Source organism: Natrix helvetica, assembly GCF_964273705.1.
Source record: "Natrix helvetica genome assembly, chromosome: 6".
Taxonomy (NCBI): Eukaryota; Metazoa; Chordata; class Lepidosauria; order Squamata; family Natricidae; genus Natrix; species Natrix helvetica.
In genome coordinates this window covers 21,070,652-21,085,415 of record NC_138553.1, presented here as the reverse complement: position 1 = coordinate 21,085,415, position 14,764 = coordinate 21,070,652, and the positions used below count along the sequence as shown (strand labels likewise).

General features: G+C 37.7%; 1 protein-coding gene across 3 annotated transcripts in view; it reads left to right on the top strand.

Moving 5' to 3' along the window:
- Positions 1-383: 383 nt before the first annotated feature.
- Positions 384-14,764, top strand: part of LOC309395046 (uncharacterized protein) — a 48,829-nt gene continuing 34,448 nt past the window's right edge. For 2 of the 3 annotated variants that reach the window (XM_081958806.1, XM_081958807.1), the window contains exons 1-7: positions 384-507; positions 1,996-2,117; positions 4,117-4,231; positions 6,679-6,853; positions 8,416-8,527; positions 11,783-11,889; positions 14,219-14,345. In XM_081958806.1, coding sequence (XP_081814932.1) covers positions 482-507; positions 1,996-2,117; positions 4,117-4,231; positions 6,679-6,853; positions 8,416-8,527; positions 11,783-11,889; positions 14,219-14,345 — 784 coding nt within the window. In that variant the 5' untranslated portion in view covers positions 384-481. Of the gene's footprint in view, positions 508-1,393; positions 1,551-1,995; positions 2,118-4,116; positions 4,232-6,678; positions 6,854-8,415; positions 8,528-11,782; positions 11,890-14,218; positions 14,346-14,764 lie in introns of all 3 variants that reach the window. The other variant, XM_081958808.1, reaches the window with a different exon arrangement.

Below are 14,764 nucleotides of genomic sequence, written 5' to 3'. Positions count from 1 at the left end.
CCTTGACTTAGCAGGTGATGGGGTCTTATTTCAATCAACTAAAATTTAAACCCTGACAGCTAATAGTGGTAGAGGTTTCAAAGAATAATGAATAGCCAGGATGGATGTAAGTTAAGTGTCTAGACAGGGGCAAGTTCATCTTATTTTGGATGATAAATTGACAAAACTACTTTTTGCAATACAGTTATCTTTTGAACTTTCATTGAACTTTTCTGAAAATATAGTGCCTCAGTTTTATTCAAATCTGCTTTTAATTTCTCAAAAGGAAATTTCTCAATTGATGCTGGAAATTTGATATTTTAGTCTCCCCTTTCTTCAGAGCATTGAATGGTTCCAGCCTCCCACCTGTTTTTTTCTGTTAATGTTAATGATAAATGGACTTGGTCAACACTAGTCTGGAGCCGAAATGCAGCACAGATGAAGCCACCAAGATTCTTCTGTTGCAATTCTACCCAGCCCCCATTAAAGTTTCAGTCAGCGTATGATCGCAAGGAACACATGCCAGAGGTAAGGAGTTGGCTATAGGACCATCTTTTTTTTTCAGAACAAAGATTAATGTTCTTTAAATGTTAGATCACCCCATGGATGGGAAACAAAAATTTCTTGCCATAAAAATCCAAAATAGTTTACTGAGAATACTGTACAGTATTGGCTGAGATAGATGGGAAAGCTTAGAAACACACTGGTGAAACGTGCTTAATTTTTAAAGTAAGCATGAACAGAGGTTTAAGCTGATTTGAAATTAAACCAAACAGCATTTGATTGAGAGGTATATTAATTTAACCTTCCTTGGAATCCGAACTAGAGTCACAAGTCTTTAATCTGCAAGGCCAAAGAGAAACCTTTTGCAATGTTGAAGTGGAGGAATAGATACAAGGCTGGAATTAAAATGGATGTGGTTAAAAGTGATTACAAGAAATAATCCTACAAAATGTTTTAAATTATTCTTAATAGAAGCAGAAACAAAATGTTACAAGATAAAAAGAAAAGCTATCCCACCCCCACACCCACCCACCCCCACACACACACACCAAAAACCTGCAGAGACGTTTGTTATTTTGTATAGTCTGCTGAAATAGTTTTTGCTATTTTGTACCATGTTAATTGAGATCCCAACTAACAGAGACTGAAGTGGAGTTGCACTTCTGAAAGGGTTTGGAATTATGCTTTTAAAATATAACATAGCCCAATGCAATTGTTTAGCTTTTTGTCTACATTAATCTTTTTAAGTATGGAAGGACACAAGTCACTTGCTCCTTTGCTGCACAAAGTGGCAGTTTAAAGTACTCTACTACAGTTAAATATCCGACTATTCTACTTATCTTTGAACCATGTACAGATAATTTATCTCAAAGCACTCTTTAGCTTAATGAAAAGAATTGGTATATTGCAGAATTCAATCTGTATTCACACATTCTGGTAGAGAGAAATTCCCTGGGAATTGGGCTCCAGCACAAGTCTGAAGACTAAACCTCTGGTGAATGAACCCAGATTGGATCCTGCAACATCATCCTGGAATATGTATATGTTGCCTTCGTTGGTGAGAATTGGTATATAAATATAATAGACAAATTTCACAGATTCCTTTATTGCGTTCCCATTTTTACAGTGATTCATTTCAGGTTGGAATGTAATAACACAATGTATTCATATATTACTCAAATCATGTGGTTAAATAGGATTGGGTCTAAGTAGAACTAAAATAATCAGTTTCAGTCCCAATGCCACTAGAATGTCTTGAGTTCTATTACAGATCTGAATGGAGATGATAATACCTTACTGTCTTGGGTTCACACATTCCCCAAAACCATGATTTGAATTTATTGCAGGTACAAAACATTTTGTGGCTGTATTTTGCAATCAAAGTGACAATCAACAAGTTGTGCTACTGCCTAATCTGTCAATCTGAACTCTGTCTGGATTTTTACACATTCTTCTATAACACAAATATTTTTATTTGGTCTTTCGCATTTACCACCGTTTCATTTTTTACAGATCTGCACTCATGAATTGGTTTCCTGTTCTGGCAAAAAATGATTGGAAGACTCACTTTATATTGTGGAAAAGCAATGCTGCATTGGCACATTATCTACCCTGTTTGGGAAGATCTTTGCATAGTGAGTGTAGCCTGAAAAGATTACTCCTTCATTTTGGAGACTGGTGTGATCAAATGTAAAAGAGACAGGCATAATTTAACTTGCATGCAACTGTTAAAAATGGAATGTTGTGTCTGGACTGTAGATTCACAGAGTTTGGTTTGGTTTCCATTTTAAGTGAATGGACCAAATTCTATTTTCTTTATTAAAGTTCCAACTTTAATCATTACAGAGTGTATGCCTTTGAATATCATTTGTTAATTAGGAAAATTGCTACCAGACTCCTGCTTTTCACAGACGTGTCTTTCAACTTTACCCACCTCCAGATGAAAACAAATTGATAAGACATCTGTGCAGAATAGAATGAAATATGTAATATTAAGCCAAATTAAACAATGCAAAATCATTATGTGTATTTGTGGTTAAGTCATAAGAATAAAACAGGGTAAAAAGAAATGTCATTTTAATTCTAGATTTTCAAATGAAAAATAAACTATTTTCTAGACTGTAGACTATAAGGGCTTTAGGCTATGTATCATGAAAATATCTTTGTTTTTGAAAGAAATGATGATGTGTGGATATAAAGATTAAGAAAGATGTGATTGAATTAGGGGCTGAAGGGATTTGTATAATGTCTAAGAGGGAGTGGGGATACTAAGATGGTAATTGTCTGTAAAAAAGATTGGCAGTTATTCATATATTCTAAACAAGTTATTTTCTTTTGTCTCTTTAATATCTTGCATCTCTTTTTTCATTCTATATAAAAATTCTTAACCTTTAAAAAAAGAAAATATATCTGTTTTAAACTTGGGTTAGTGAAATCTGGGTGGTTTGATATTATTTTGTAAGTTTTTAAAAATTGTCAGCTACTGTTTCTTCTTTGGATTGTATTTTGTGTGTTTTAACAAGGACCTATATTGTGCTTCTTTATTTTTAAACTTTGTTCTAACAAGAACGAGTGTAGCCAGAGGGGTAGTCATATAAATCTAAATAAATAATATCTGATCTTTTGAATAAGGGACCAATCATATTCTGTAGATAGTATAGGAGATTTTCTAACTGATAGTTATTGTAACAGATACCTAATGAAAATGAAGTGGCTTATGTCTCCCCTATAATGCAGCAACACCCCTGAATCAAATATGTAATTTTTGAATTACAATTTTTAAAATAATTTTGAATTGCTCTTAAAATAATGACAAAAAAGGAACAAAACACATGCACAATTAAAAAAACCCTATATAAATGCTTAAAGATGAGTAAAAAAATACAACAGAAAAAAATGTAAAATGTAACACAATAAACTGACCAGAATTATTTATGTGATTAAATAAGTCATAGATAATAATTTATGCAGCCTATATTCTGTATATTATGTAGCCATAGGAGTCAGTTTTAGCTAGGAGCTAACATGTTGATGTGCTGGAAAAAACAATGGTTATGTCCTTATTTCCATCCTCAAATAGTTTGAGTACTTTTTATGATCCATACAACCAATTTAAAGATTATTGTTGGAAGATATATAATTGATCAAGTTAATATAAGCCTTATATTTTCATGCCATATAATATCTGGTATTATAATTTTTGCTTTAATAACCTGAGAATAAGGCACACTGTCTGCTGCAAGGTTGGTCCAGAATAGTGGTGACCATTCTTGTTTGGATCAGCCTTTCATCTTAATGCTTTTATTTAAAAATTCCTTCAGCTTGAAAAATTAAATTTCAGGTTGGTATTAAGAGAAAACTAGATCAATTTCTGTTTGTCCAATATTTCATGGGGGGGGGGGTGTTTCTGTCTAACTCTAAACATGTCTACTTTATATTTATCACAATCAAATGCTAACATATTATTCTGGCAGTAACATCCATGCCCTGTAGGGCATAAGAAAATAAAACCATACCAATTGCATGGCATAAGCGTGACATTTTTTTTGTTTGTTACATGGACGAAAGGAAGAAATGCAGGTTAGTTCGTTCTTGAATCATTAATAACGAGTAGTTGAATATATTTTATTTTAGATGGTGACTTCAACATTCATCCCTTGGTAAAAGAAGCTATGGAGAGTAAAAAACCAGTTGTTGCCTTGGAAAGCACCATAGTCACACATGGCATGCCATATCCACAGAATCTGAGGTGGGTACTTCAAGCTTTTAACTCATGCTTCAATTAATATTAGGTGGATGGGCTTTTAAAATACCGTATTTTTCAGAATATAAGATGCACCAGAGTATAAGACGCACCAAGATTTTGAAGAGGAAATTTTTTAAAAAAGTTTTTGCACTCTGCAGGCCTCCCAAAAATGGCCCGTTTTTTTGCAAAAATGGGCCCCTTTTTGTCATAAAAAGGGCACACATAGCCTTTAGGAGGCTTGTAGAATGCACCTGGGGGCTGGGGGGGACAACAATGAGCAAAAATGCCTCTTTTTTTGCAAAAATAGGCCTGTTTTATTCTCAAAAAAGGGCATGCATAGCCTTTAGGAGGCTTATAGAGTGCTCCTGGAGGCTCGAGGGGCAAAAAACGGCCCGTTCTTCGCTCATTTATGCCCTCTCCAGCCCCCAGGAGCACTCTGCAAGCCTCCTAAAGGCTATGCACGGCCATTTTTGCAAAGGGGATGCGGTTTCGGGAGGCCAAAAATGCTGTATTCAGTGTATAAGACACACCCAGATTTTCAGCCTCTTTTTTGAGGGAAAAAGGTGCATCTTATACTCTGAAAAATACAGTAATCTTTGACATTCTCCTACTTGCACCTAGCCAAGTAAAAGCCTGCTCTGGATATTTTTTTCTTTTTCTGCTATGTCCTCTAGGATAGGGGTCCCCAACCCCCAGTCTGCAGACTGGCACCAGGCTGCAGTATGCCAGAAACCAGGCAATATAAACAAGCAAAGCCCCATCCAAGGGATGCAGGCAGCACATGAAACCACACTCCCTCCAGTCCGTGGGAAAACCTCTCTCCATGGAACTGGTCCCTGGTGGCCAAAATGTTGTAGGCCGTTATTCTAAGAAACCATTCAGTTTATTCCCACTCATGAAACAGACATGCTTAAATCATCCTTACATATATCAGCATTAAAATACTATTTTCTCTCTTAAGCTAAGAGCATTTGATGATAGCAGCAGATGTGAGAGATCTCTGCTGTCCATTACATGAGAGGCAAAATCAAATGATCAGTTGTGCATGGGATCAGAGAGTTACTTATTGTGACCATCCTAAACTAAAACAAGTCCAAAGATGGTAGACAATTCCTGGAAGCCTGGCACTCTGACAATATGACCATCAATAGAAAGGTAGACATGGACAATGTTTACTTAGTGTGCAAAAGAGATAGTCAACAAGCCAAAAAGGCCCAGAATGACAAAAACACCTCCCCACCAGCAATTAGCAACTAGATGAGCATAGATTAACAAGATTAACATAAAGCAGCAATCAAAAGCAAACAATATCCCTATCAAAGAACTGCCAAACAAGCTAATTGTAAACAGCCCAACTAAAGAACTTCCAAGACCATTCACACCAACACTGAAAGGGCAAACCACTAGTAAATTGTGAACAAATCCCATTCCTTGCTAGCATTGATAATATTATCTAGTTTGGGTAATGAATCATTTGCAAAAAAAAATCCACCAAGCTCAGAGAGCACAAAGGACTCCTCATTTCAACTCTGGCCTACAAATATTCTCTTTTAAAGTTACTTATTGACAGTTTCAGGGTGATGCAGACATGTGTCCTATTCCCACCAGGCCTGTGAGAAACTGGGGAGCAGGTGGAGGGGAGAAATTCAGTTGGAGTATGAAGAGAATATGGTGGCCCTGGAAATGAAGAGTTTCGAAGAGACCCCATTTTATTAGTTTCTTATAGATTTATAGAGGGACGCGGTGCTCAGTGGCTAAGATGCTGAGCGTGTCGATCAGAGAGGTTAGCGTTTCAGCGTTTCGAATCCTTAGTGCTGCGTAACGTGAGCTCCCGTTACTTGTCCCAGTTTCTGCCAACCTAGCAGTTCGAAAGCATGTAAAAGTGCAAGTAGAAAAATAGGAACCACCTTTGGTGGGAAGGTAACAGCGTTCCGTGAGCCTTTGGCATTTAGTCATGCCGGCCACATGACCACATGACCGGCTGCTGCAGTTCAGCAGTTTGATTCTCACCGGCTCGAGGTTGACTCAGACTTCCATCCTTCCAAGGTCAGTAAAATGAGGACTCAGATTGTTGGGGGCAATAGGCCAACTCTGTAAACTGCTTACAGAGGGCTATAAAGCACTGTGAAGCGGTATATAAGTCTAAGTGCTATTGTTATTGCAATTGCCTCTCAAACAGAGTATAGATGGATCGGAAAGTTATCATTTGTCACTGTATATAAAGAAAAGAGAAAAAGCAGAGAGAAATCCTAAATAAGAGTTGTTTGTGACTCAGCCATCTTTATGGTACTGATCTTTTCTATTTTTTACTTTTTCGTCTTTGCTCAGCTTTGTGCAAATGAAATGATATGACGCCAAGGAACTAGTTCTGTGTTAACTTACATATTTTGGTTTTTTACCCTCTTCACTTTTCTTTCACTGTTTGTGTTGCCATATATTGAATTTTCCAGCATGGCCAGAGAAGTGGAAGAAATTGTCAGAGCAAATGGGTGTATGCCAGCAACTATTGGCATATTAAATGGCCACATCCATGTGGGCCTCCAAGATGAAGAACTGGACATTCTGGCAACAGCCAAGGACGTCATGAAAGTCTCTCGCAGAGACTTCCCCTATGTTCTCAGCCAGGTACTTGATGGAATTCCTCATTCTAATTTGCTTGGGTTATATAAATCAGGGATAAGGCTCAATTGGTGGAAGTTTTCCTGTGAGTGAATCTGCAAAACCAGTACTCAAACAGCCGAGACAGTGTTTTTTGACGGGATTAGGATTAAGCAAAATCATCTCCAGTTGGCAGCTAGAGTTTGGTGAACTTTGCTTAGAAACTTTGGAGAGGCTATTTCCAAACAAATATTTGTCATTTCATGTTGAGATACACTTGAATTTCATTTATGCTACTCTCTGCTGCTTAAGGAAACTAATTATCTGAAGTGCAATCAGACAAGCAATAAAGTCTACAGAAAAGTTGACAATAATCAGTAAAATTTGTTTCTTAGTTTAGAGTGATCTCTGTCTACAAAGAGATTGAAGTCTCTTTTATACCATAAGCCAAATTGGTTTTTTTTTTGTAACCAGACATCTTGGCATCCATTCTGTAAATAGGTAAGCCACTTATACAAGCTATTTGATGACATACCTTATGAATGTGCTCTCCGCATTCCAGATGTGTCCACCAGCCCCAAACAGTTGCATATTCCATCCTTCTTACATTCAGCCTAGTGTTTTCACAGAGTGCCTTCATTTTCTAGGGAATCTAATCAGCAAGCTTTTCACACTGGAGTCAGCAACATTGGCATTGCCACCCTAATTTTCATCCAGCCTATAAAAAGGAGGCACATGGCTGTTTGACTCCATGTGAGTATGAAAAGGAACAGTAGTTCTCAGTCTATTTGTTTTGTTTGTGCTTGGAAGTTACCATTCATCCTGGCGATGAAGGAGTTCTTTTCACTGCTGAGTAGTACTTACTATTCAGAGGTTTCTCCTAATGTTTCACAAGACAGGGCTTTTACTCCAAATATTATTTATAAGTTTTAATCTCAGTGTCCAAGGCAACAGAGAACATGCCATTTGTACAAGAGCTCTTCAAATATTTGAAGTCTTTATTATGACACCCTGTAATTTTTCCTCAGCTATTCCTCCCACACTACTTATTATCACCGCTGCCTGAATGTCTAGGAGAAAAACATTTGGGAATAAAGGCAGGTCCTTGTTATCAAAGATAATGCCATAAAGCAAATGCGAAGCATTGGGGCTAAAAAGTGCTTTATTTTTTTTTTTAAGGGAGCTTGGCTGTTTTTTGAGGAAGAAGATGATGTTTCACTTCTTCCTCAAAAAACAGTCCAGTTGCCTTTTAATATAAAGCACTTTTGAGACAAATATGACCTGGATGACTGAAAATCTCTGTAGACGTGTTGGGGTTTAACTGAATTTTCAGACTGAATTGGCAATGGATTGGTTCACACATTGCACTTAACCATATTGTTATGTTTGTCTCTTCAGAATAATATAGGAATCTAATATTTTAGCTTAGCATTGTAGATGAAAGACATTATGGATTGTTCAACAAATCATGATTTTAAAAATTCCCATCTTAACTTTATCTTTGAAAACGTTTCAACCTTTCACACATATCACTTATTGCTTATTTGAAAAATATGAAATCTGAATAATTATTGGTTGTTCCATGACAGGGATTGTCTGGGGGAACTACTGTGTCTGGAACCATGATTGTGGCACACAAAGCAAAAATTCCAGTATTTGTAACTGGAGGAATTGGAGGGGTCCACCGTGGAGGAGAAAAGAGTAAGACAAACATCATTTTAATTACAAATCAATTCCCAAACGCTGTATTACAAAACCATCTACCTCTTTGTTATCTCCTATTGACAGAGCCCTAATAGGTACTCAATACTTATTTGTTGTTTTGCTGTTTCAGCATATATTCTCTTCTACAGCTGGCTAAATAACGGATATAAAGTAAATACATAAAAATAAACTTCATTTGTTCAAAATATTGAATATAGTTTTTCTGGGTAATGCATTTATTCACTGAGTCTTGCATATAATATTTATAAAGATTTCCAGTTAATGGATGCTAAAAAAGACTTCTGACCGGGCATGAGGGGGAAGGGGGGGAATCCATTTCTATATAAGAACCAAACAATGTATCAGATTTATTAAATATAAAGTGTGTAGTAAATTTATTAATAATGCATTTATCTTTCAAAAACTGCTATTTTCAGGCATGTAGGGAATTGGCAAAGGAGATGAAGATGCAAATCTACCGTGATGGAAATTCTAGTGAGAATCAGCCCCATGGTGATCAGTTTCATGACGGGGCTGCAATTGCACAAAATCCCTGTATATCCCCGTTCATTCCATAAATGGGGAACTTCATTTTAAGTTTTTTGTTCTGTCTGAAATTGACAATCCATTTAGAATAGAAGAGAACAAGCATCTTGGGCATTTGAACCACTCGTTCTCAGTCCAACAAGAAGAGGCTTGTTTTGCTGATGGACTTTTTGCTTCACTGACTTTTCAGCAACTCTTTTTCATAGAATAACAAAGTTGGAAGTATTCTAATCCTACGCCCTGCTCAAGCAGGAAACTCTACACCATCAAATTGTTGTCCAATCTTTCCTTAAAAACTGCCACTGTTGCAGCACCCACAATTACTGGAAGCAAGTTTTTCCACTGATTAATTGTTCTAACTGTCAGGAAATTTCTCCTTAGTTCTAGGTTGCTTCTCTCCCTGATTAGTTTCCACCCATTGCTTCTTGTTCTACCATCAGATGCCTTGGAGAATAGATGGTCTTCTTTGTGACAACCCGTTAAGTATTGAAACACTGCTATCATGTCACCTCTAGTCCTTCTTTTCATTCTTTTCAACTCTTGACGACAAGGTAGAAATTATGTCCTGTCATGCAAAGATGGCAAACTCAGGGAAAAAGAACCTCTTGGTGTAAGGAAGGATCTTTATTGTTAAGAGGGTAATGTAACAGAATCTTGAAAGCCCGTCAGGGCAATTCTTTCATTCATCTAGATTGAGTTGCTCCAAATTTTTCTCATTTTCCTTTCTTTATTGGATTACTATGTCTCTTTGCTCCACCAGTTTCCTGATAAAAAAAACCCACAACAGATAACACTTAAAAATTTATTCTGTGTCCTTCCACATCTATCTCTCTGCCTGCTGTTTGTCTAAGAATTGCTAATTTGAGGTCACTTCCTTCTGTGTTTTTTCTCAAGCACACGTGAACAAACACATTCTCCTTTAATCTTCTCCTGGTAGGATAGAATCACCTAAGTGCTAAACTATGCCTATCCAAATAATGTATTTCTTGCAGCTGAACAATTATAAAACCTGATTTATTTATTTTTTGTTACGACTAAATTCTTACGATAAGGAACACTCACAGGCATGTACATTGCACATTTCCAAAAGCCAATCCTTAATGTCTGGAATAATAGCACTTTTCTAGTCTCTCAGAATAATTCTTTTCATAAACTTCTGTGACTGGTACAACTTCCAAAGCAGTCAGATTGGAGCGTTTATTGTAACTCAATCTTATATTAACATCTTTTAACACTTAAGAATCTGTGACCTGTTAGATCATCTTCGAGAGAAAAGTAGTGCAATCTGATGTGACCATAATGAATGTAGAATTTTCCTCAATGGCTTTCATATCATTTTTTCTGTTGTCATTCTGGAGCATGCACACGTCTTCTCCTCTGTTTTCCCTTCTCTGTGTTATTTGTCCTCACTTTGATAGAATAGAATAGAATAGAATAGAATAGAATAGAATAGAATAGAATAGAATAGGGGAACGGGAGGGAATGGGAATGGAAATGGAAATTGGAATGGAAATTGGAATGGAATGGAATGGAATAGAATAGAGAATTGGAATGGGAATGGGAATGGGAAAAGGAATGGAAATTGGAATGGAATGGAATGGAATAGAATAGAATAGAATAGAATAGAATAGAATAGAATAGAATAGAATAGAATAGAATTCTTTATTGGCCAAGTGTGATTGGACACACAAGGAATTTGTCTTTGGTGCCTATGCTTTCAGTGTACATAAAGAAAAGTAAAATAGGATACATTCATCAAGAATCATAAGATACAACACTTAGTGATAGTCATAGGTTACTAATAAGAAATCAAATTATACTAGGAAACAAATAAAACAATATAAATTTTAAAGATACAAACAACATGGTTATAGTCATAAGTGGAAAGAGATAGGTACCATACTAGGAAGGAAGAGAATAATAATAGTAATGCAGTCTTAGTAGGTAATTTGACAGTGTTGTTGGGATTAGTTGTTTAACAGAATGATGGCATTCAGGAAAAAACTGATCCTGGAGTCATGCAGCCCTGACCTAATCCAATTCTTGTTCTCTCCTCCTTGTCACTTCACAACAACGTTGGTGTCATCTTTTGACCATGATATCTCTCCTCTCTTTCTATGGAGTATAATTGGGCTTTCCTGAAGCCTGGACAGGGCAAAAAATGGCCTCCCCCGGGCCCCCAGAGGCCCTCCGGAAGCCGGAAATGGATCGTTCCTGAACTTCCAGTTGGGCCGTTGAAGCCATTTTTCAGCCTCCCTAGCCTCCGGAGGCTTTTCTGAAGACTGGGGAGGGCAAAAATGGCCTCCCCTGGCCCTCCAGAAGGGCAAAAAATCAGATAGCCGGAGCGCACGTGCATGGCAGAGCTGACAGCTGGCATGCCACCAAATATGTCTCCATGGGCCACCTGTGGCACGCATGCTATAGGTCCGCCATCAGGCATAAGGCAACTTCATATGGAAGGATGAATGGATACCTTCCATTCCCAATCATTCAGTTAGAACGAAAGAAGCTTCTTGGATGAGTAGTGAAATGTTTTCAAGGAAAAAGAAAGAAAATTGAATTACGTTTTGGAAAAGTACCTTTGGGGCAACTTCATATATTATTTCATTATAGTATTTAAATATTTTTCTCCTGAGAAGCGTGAAAGAAATTGGATGATACATGAGAAGTTCTCCATAATTTGTACTGATATTTTATCTTTTTCAGCTTTGGACGTGAGTGCTGATCTGACTGAGTTAAGTTGTACTCCAGTTGCTGTAATTTCTGCAGGTGTTAAGTCTGTACTTGATATTGGCAGGACACTGGAATATCTAGTAAGCTATAAAATTATAGAATTTCAACATAATCATTGGTTCATTGTTTCAAAATGTCAGGTCTGGTATGTTAAGAAGTGGGATCTTTGCCCATTTGAAGGAAAGATTGAAGTAATCTGTTGGTAACTGGAGTATACATATATGTTAAAATACTGGGAATGTTGGATGTTACTTTTTCTGTGGCAACTTCTGATTGTGGAATCCTCTTGTTTAGTTTTAGAAGATTGACAAACATTGTTGCTGCATGATCTTAAGCAATTTGCAAGTCTGTGTTTTTAAATGAGATGTTTCCCTATTTTATTTGTTTAATTTGATATTTTATTGATCTTCACGTGTAATACTTTGGCTTTAAAGGGGACAAATAAATATTGTTACTAAAATGTATTCAAGTATCAAAATAAAATCAATATCCTTCTGTTTCCTAGCAGCTAGAGATGCAATTAAAATGGTTTGCATGCAGCTGGTTTAGGAAATGATTTGGTTATGGGAACTGTTTCAGAATGCAGTATTTAGACAGATTTGTCCCACCATTACAGGATACATATTAATGATGAAGTTTTTGAATTGGTTGCCAAGACACATCTGGCCTAACTGAAAATGCTTGCTAGTACTTGCAAAGCCTTTCACCTGTTTAGCTCCAAGATATATCAGGCACGTGGATCTATGGCAGGGGTGTCCAAACTTGGGAATTTTAAGACTTGTGGACTTCAACTCCCAGAATTCCCCAGCCAGCATGGCTGGCTGGGGAATTCTGGGAGTTGAAGTCCACAAGTCTTAAAGTTCCCAGGTTTGGACACCCCTGATCTATGGAGTCTCAGGAAACAGGGTAAATATGTTCTATGTCTCATATAATCAAACTAAGTAATAAATACACTGTAGTTCAATCACATTGTAATTTCTAAAGGTAAAGGTAAAGGTTCCCCTTGCACATATGTGCTAGTCGTTCCCGACTCTAGGGGGCGGTGCTCATCTCCCTTTCAAAGCTGAAGAGCCAGTGCTGTCCGAAGACGTCTCCGTGGTCATGTGGCCGGCATGACTCAACATCAAAGGCATATAGAATGCTGTTACCTTCCCACCAAAGGTGGTTCCTATTTTTCTACTTGCATTTTTACATGCTTTCAAACTGCTAGGTTGGCAGAAGCTGGGACAAGTAACAGGAGCTCACTCCATTACATGGTGCTAGGGATTCAAACTGCCAAACTGCCAACCTTTCTGATCGCCATGCTCAGCATCTTAGCCACTGAGCCACCTTATCCCGTTTTGAAATTTCTACACAATAAACAATGTTGTGCAGCAATAGAAGTAATGCTCCCAACATTAAGAGATTGTGTCAGAGTGAGCACAGTGTGACTACTATTTTGAGACAACCCAGAAGCAAAATACAGTACACAGAGGTTTTTTCTTTCAAACAGTGGTTTATCTGCAAGACATATATGTAAAACTTTTTGCCACCAGTTCTCTGGGTGTGGCTTGGTGGGCATGGCTTGGGAAGGGGTCATGTGACTGGGTGGGCATGGCCACCTTTAAAAAAAATGTAAATCATTTTTTACTGCCTATTTGCCCTAACCGATAGTAAAAAATGCTTTAAGAAGTGGGTGGAAGGTTCAGTTGTGCTGTGCGATCGTGGGAACCTTTTTTTTTTTTCATTTTTAAAGCATTTTTTTACTACCGGTTCGGGTGAATAGGCAGTAAAAAAAACTTTAAAAAGTAAAAAAAAAAGTTTCCCACGATTGCGTGGCTCACAGCTGTCCACGCGGTCATTGGAAGCTCCCCCCTCCCCTGCTTTTTAAAGTATTTTTTTTCCTGCTGGTTCAAGTGAATAGGCAGGAAAAAAAATGCTTTAAAAAGCAAGGGGAAAGCTTCCGATGATCATGCGGCCCACTGCTGAGCTGCGTGATCCTCGGAAGCTTTTTTTTTTTTTTTTACTAATGGTTCACAGAACCAATGACAATCGTCCCTACCAGTTCGTGTGAACTGGTGCAAACCGGTAGCGTTTCACCCCTGATATATAAGTACATAGATGTACTAGGCAAAACCAGGCAATCTATCAGTCTTCAACTATAACACAGAAGCACACACGGAAAGAGAGAGCCGTCCTCACAGGGCCTCTCTTATATAGACAGCCTCTTAAAGTGATAACCCTGCTGACTCATTCTCATTGCATCATCTCGGTTCACAGCCTTACAGCAGCTGGTCAGCTATTAAATCATCATTACCTTAACAGATTGTTATCCAATTTTTAAAAGAAGAAACCTCCACTGGGTATGACCTTTTCCTTCTACGTGGCATTGTGTCCTTTCAATTCACCTTTCTTGTCTTACCTCTGCAGGAAACTCAAGGTGTCTGTGTGGCCACCTTTGGAAAATCAAGAGAATTCCCAGCCTTCTTCTCTCACCAAAGTGGCTTCCAAGCACCATATCAGGTGCAGGATGAGAATGCTGCTGCTCAACTGATTGGTGAGCTGTCAGTAGAATAAGATGCATCTTGGATGAGTGGAATCTGAATGGAACTTAACTGAGAAGTTTTTTCAATTTCTCTGTCAACAACTGCAATGCATTTCACACCTAGTGGAAGTCAAAAGCTCACTGACCTCAATAAGGTTTTCTTCTACATTAGTACACATAGGATCAAACTAAAGCCATCCCAAAATTCCCCTTTCTATCTTCAAAAGTTTTGTCTCTCTTTCTCCTTGATGTCTTCTGCTCTATCCTTCTACAGGCTTTGAATCCTATACCCACAACTGCCATTATTCAGCAATTCCCGAGGCCCAATTTGTACATGCTACACAATTAAGTGTTAAGGACTTTTTCTGAACTGTACCACACTATTGTACTGGAAGTTGACATGTTGACTGCTATTTCTGGCCCACTCTGAG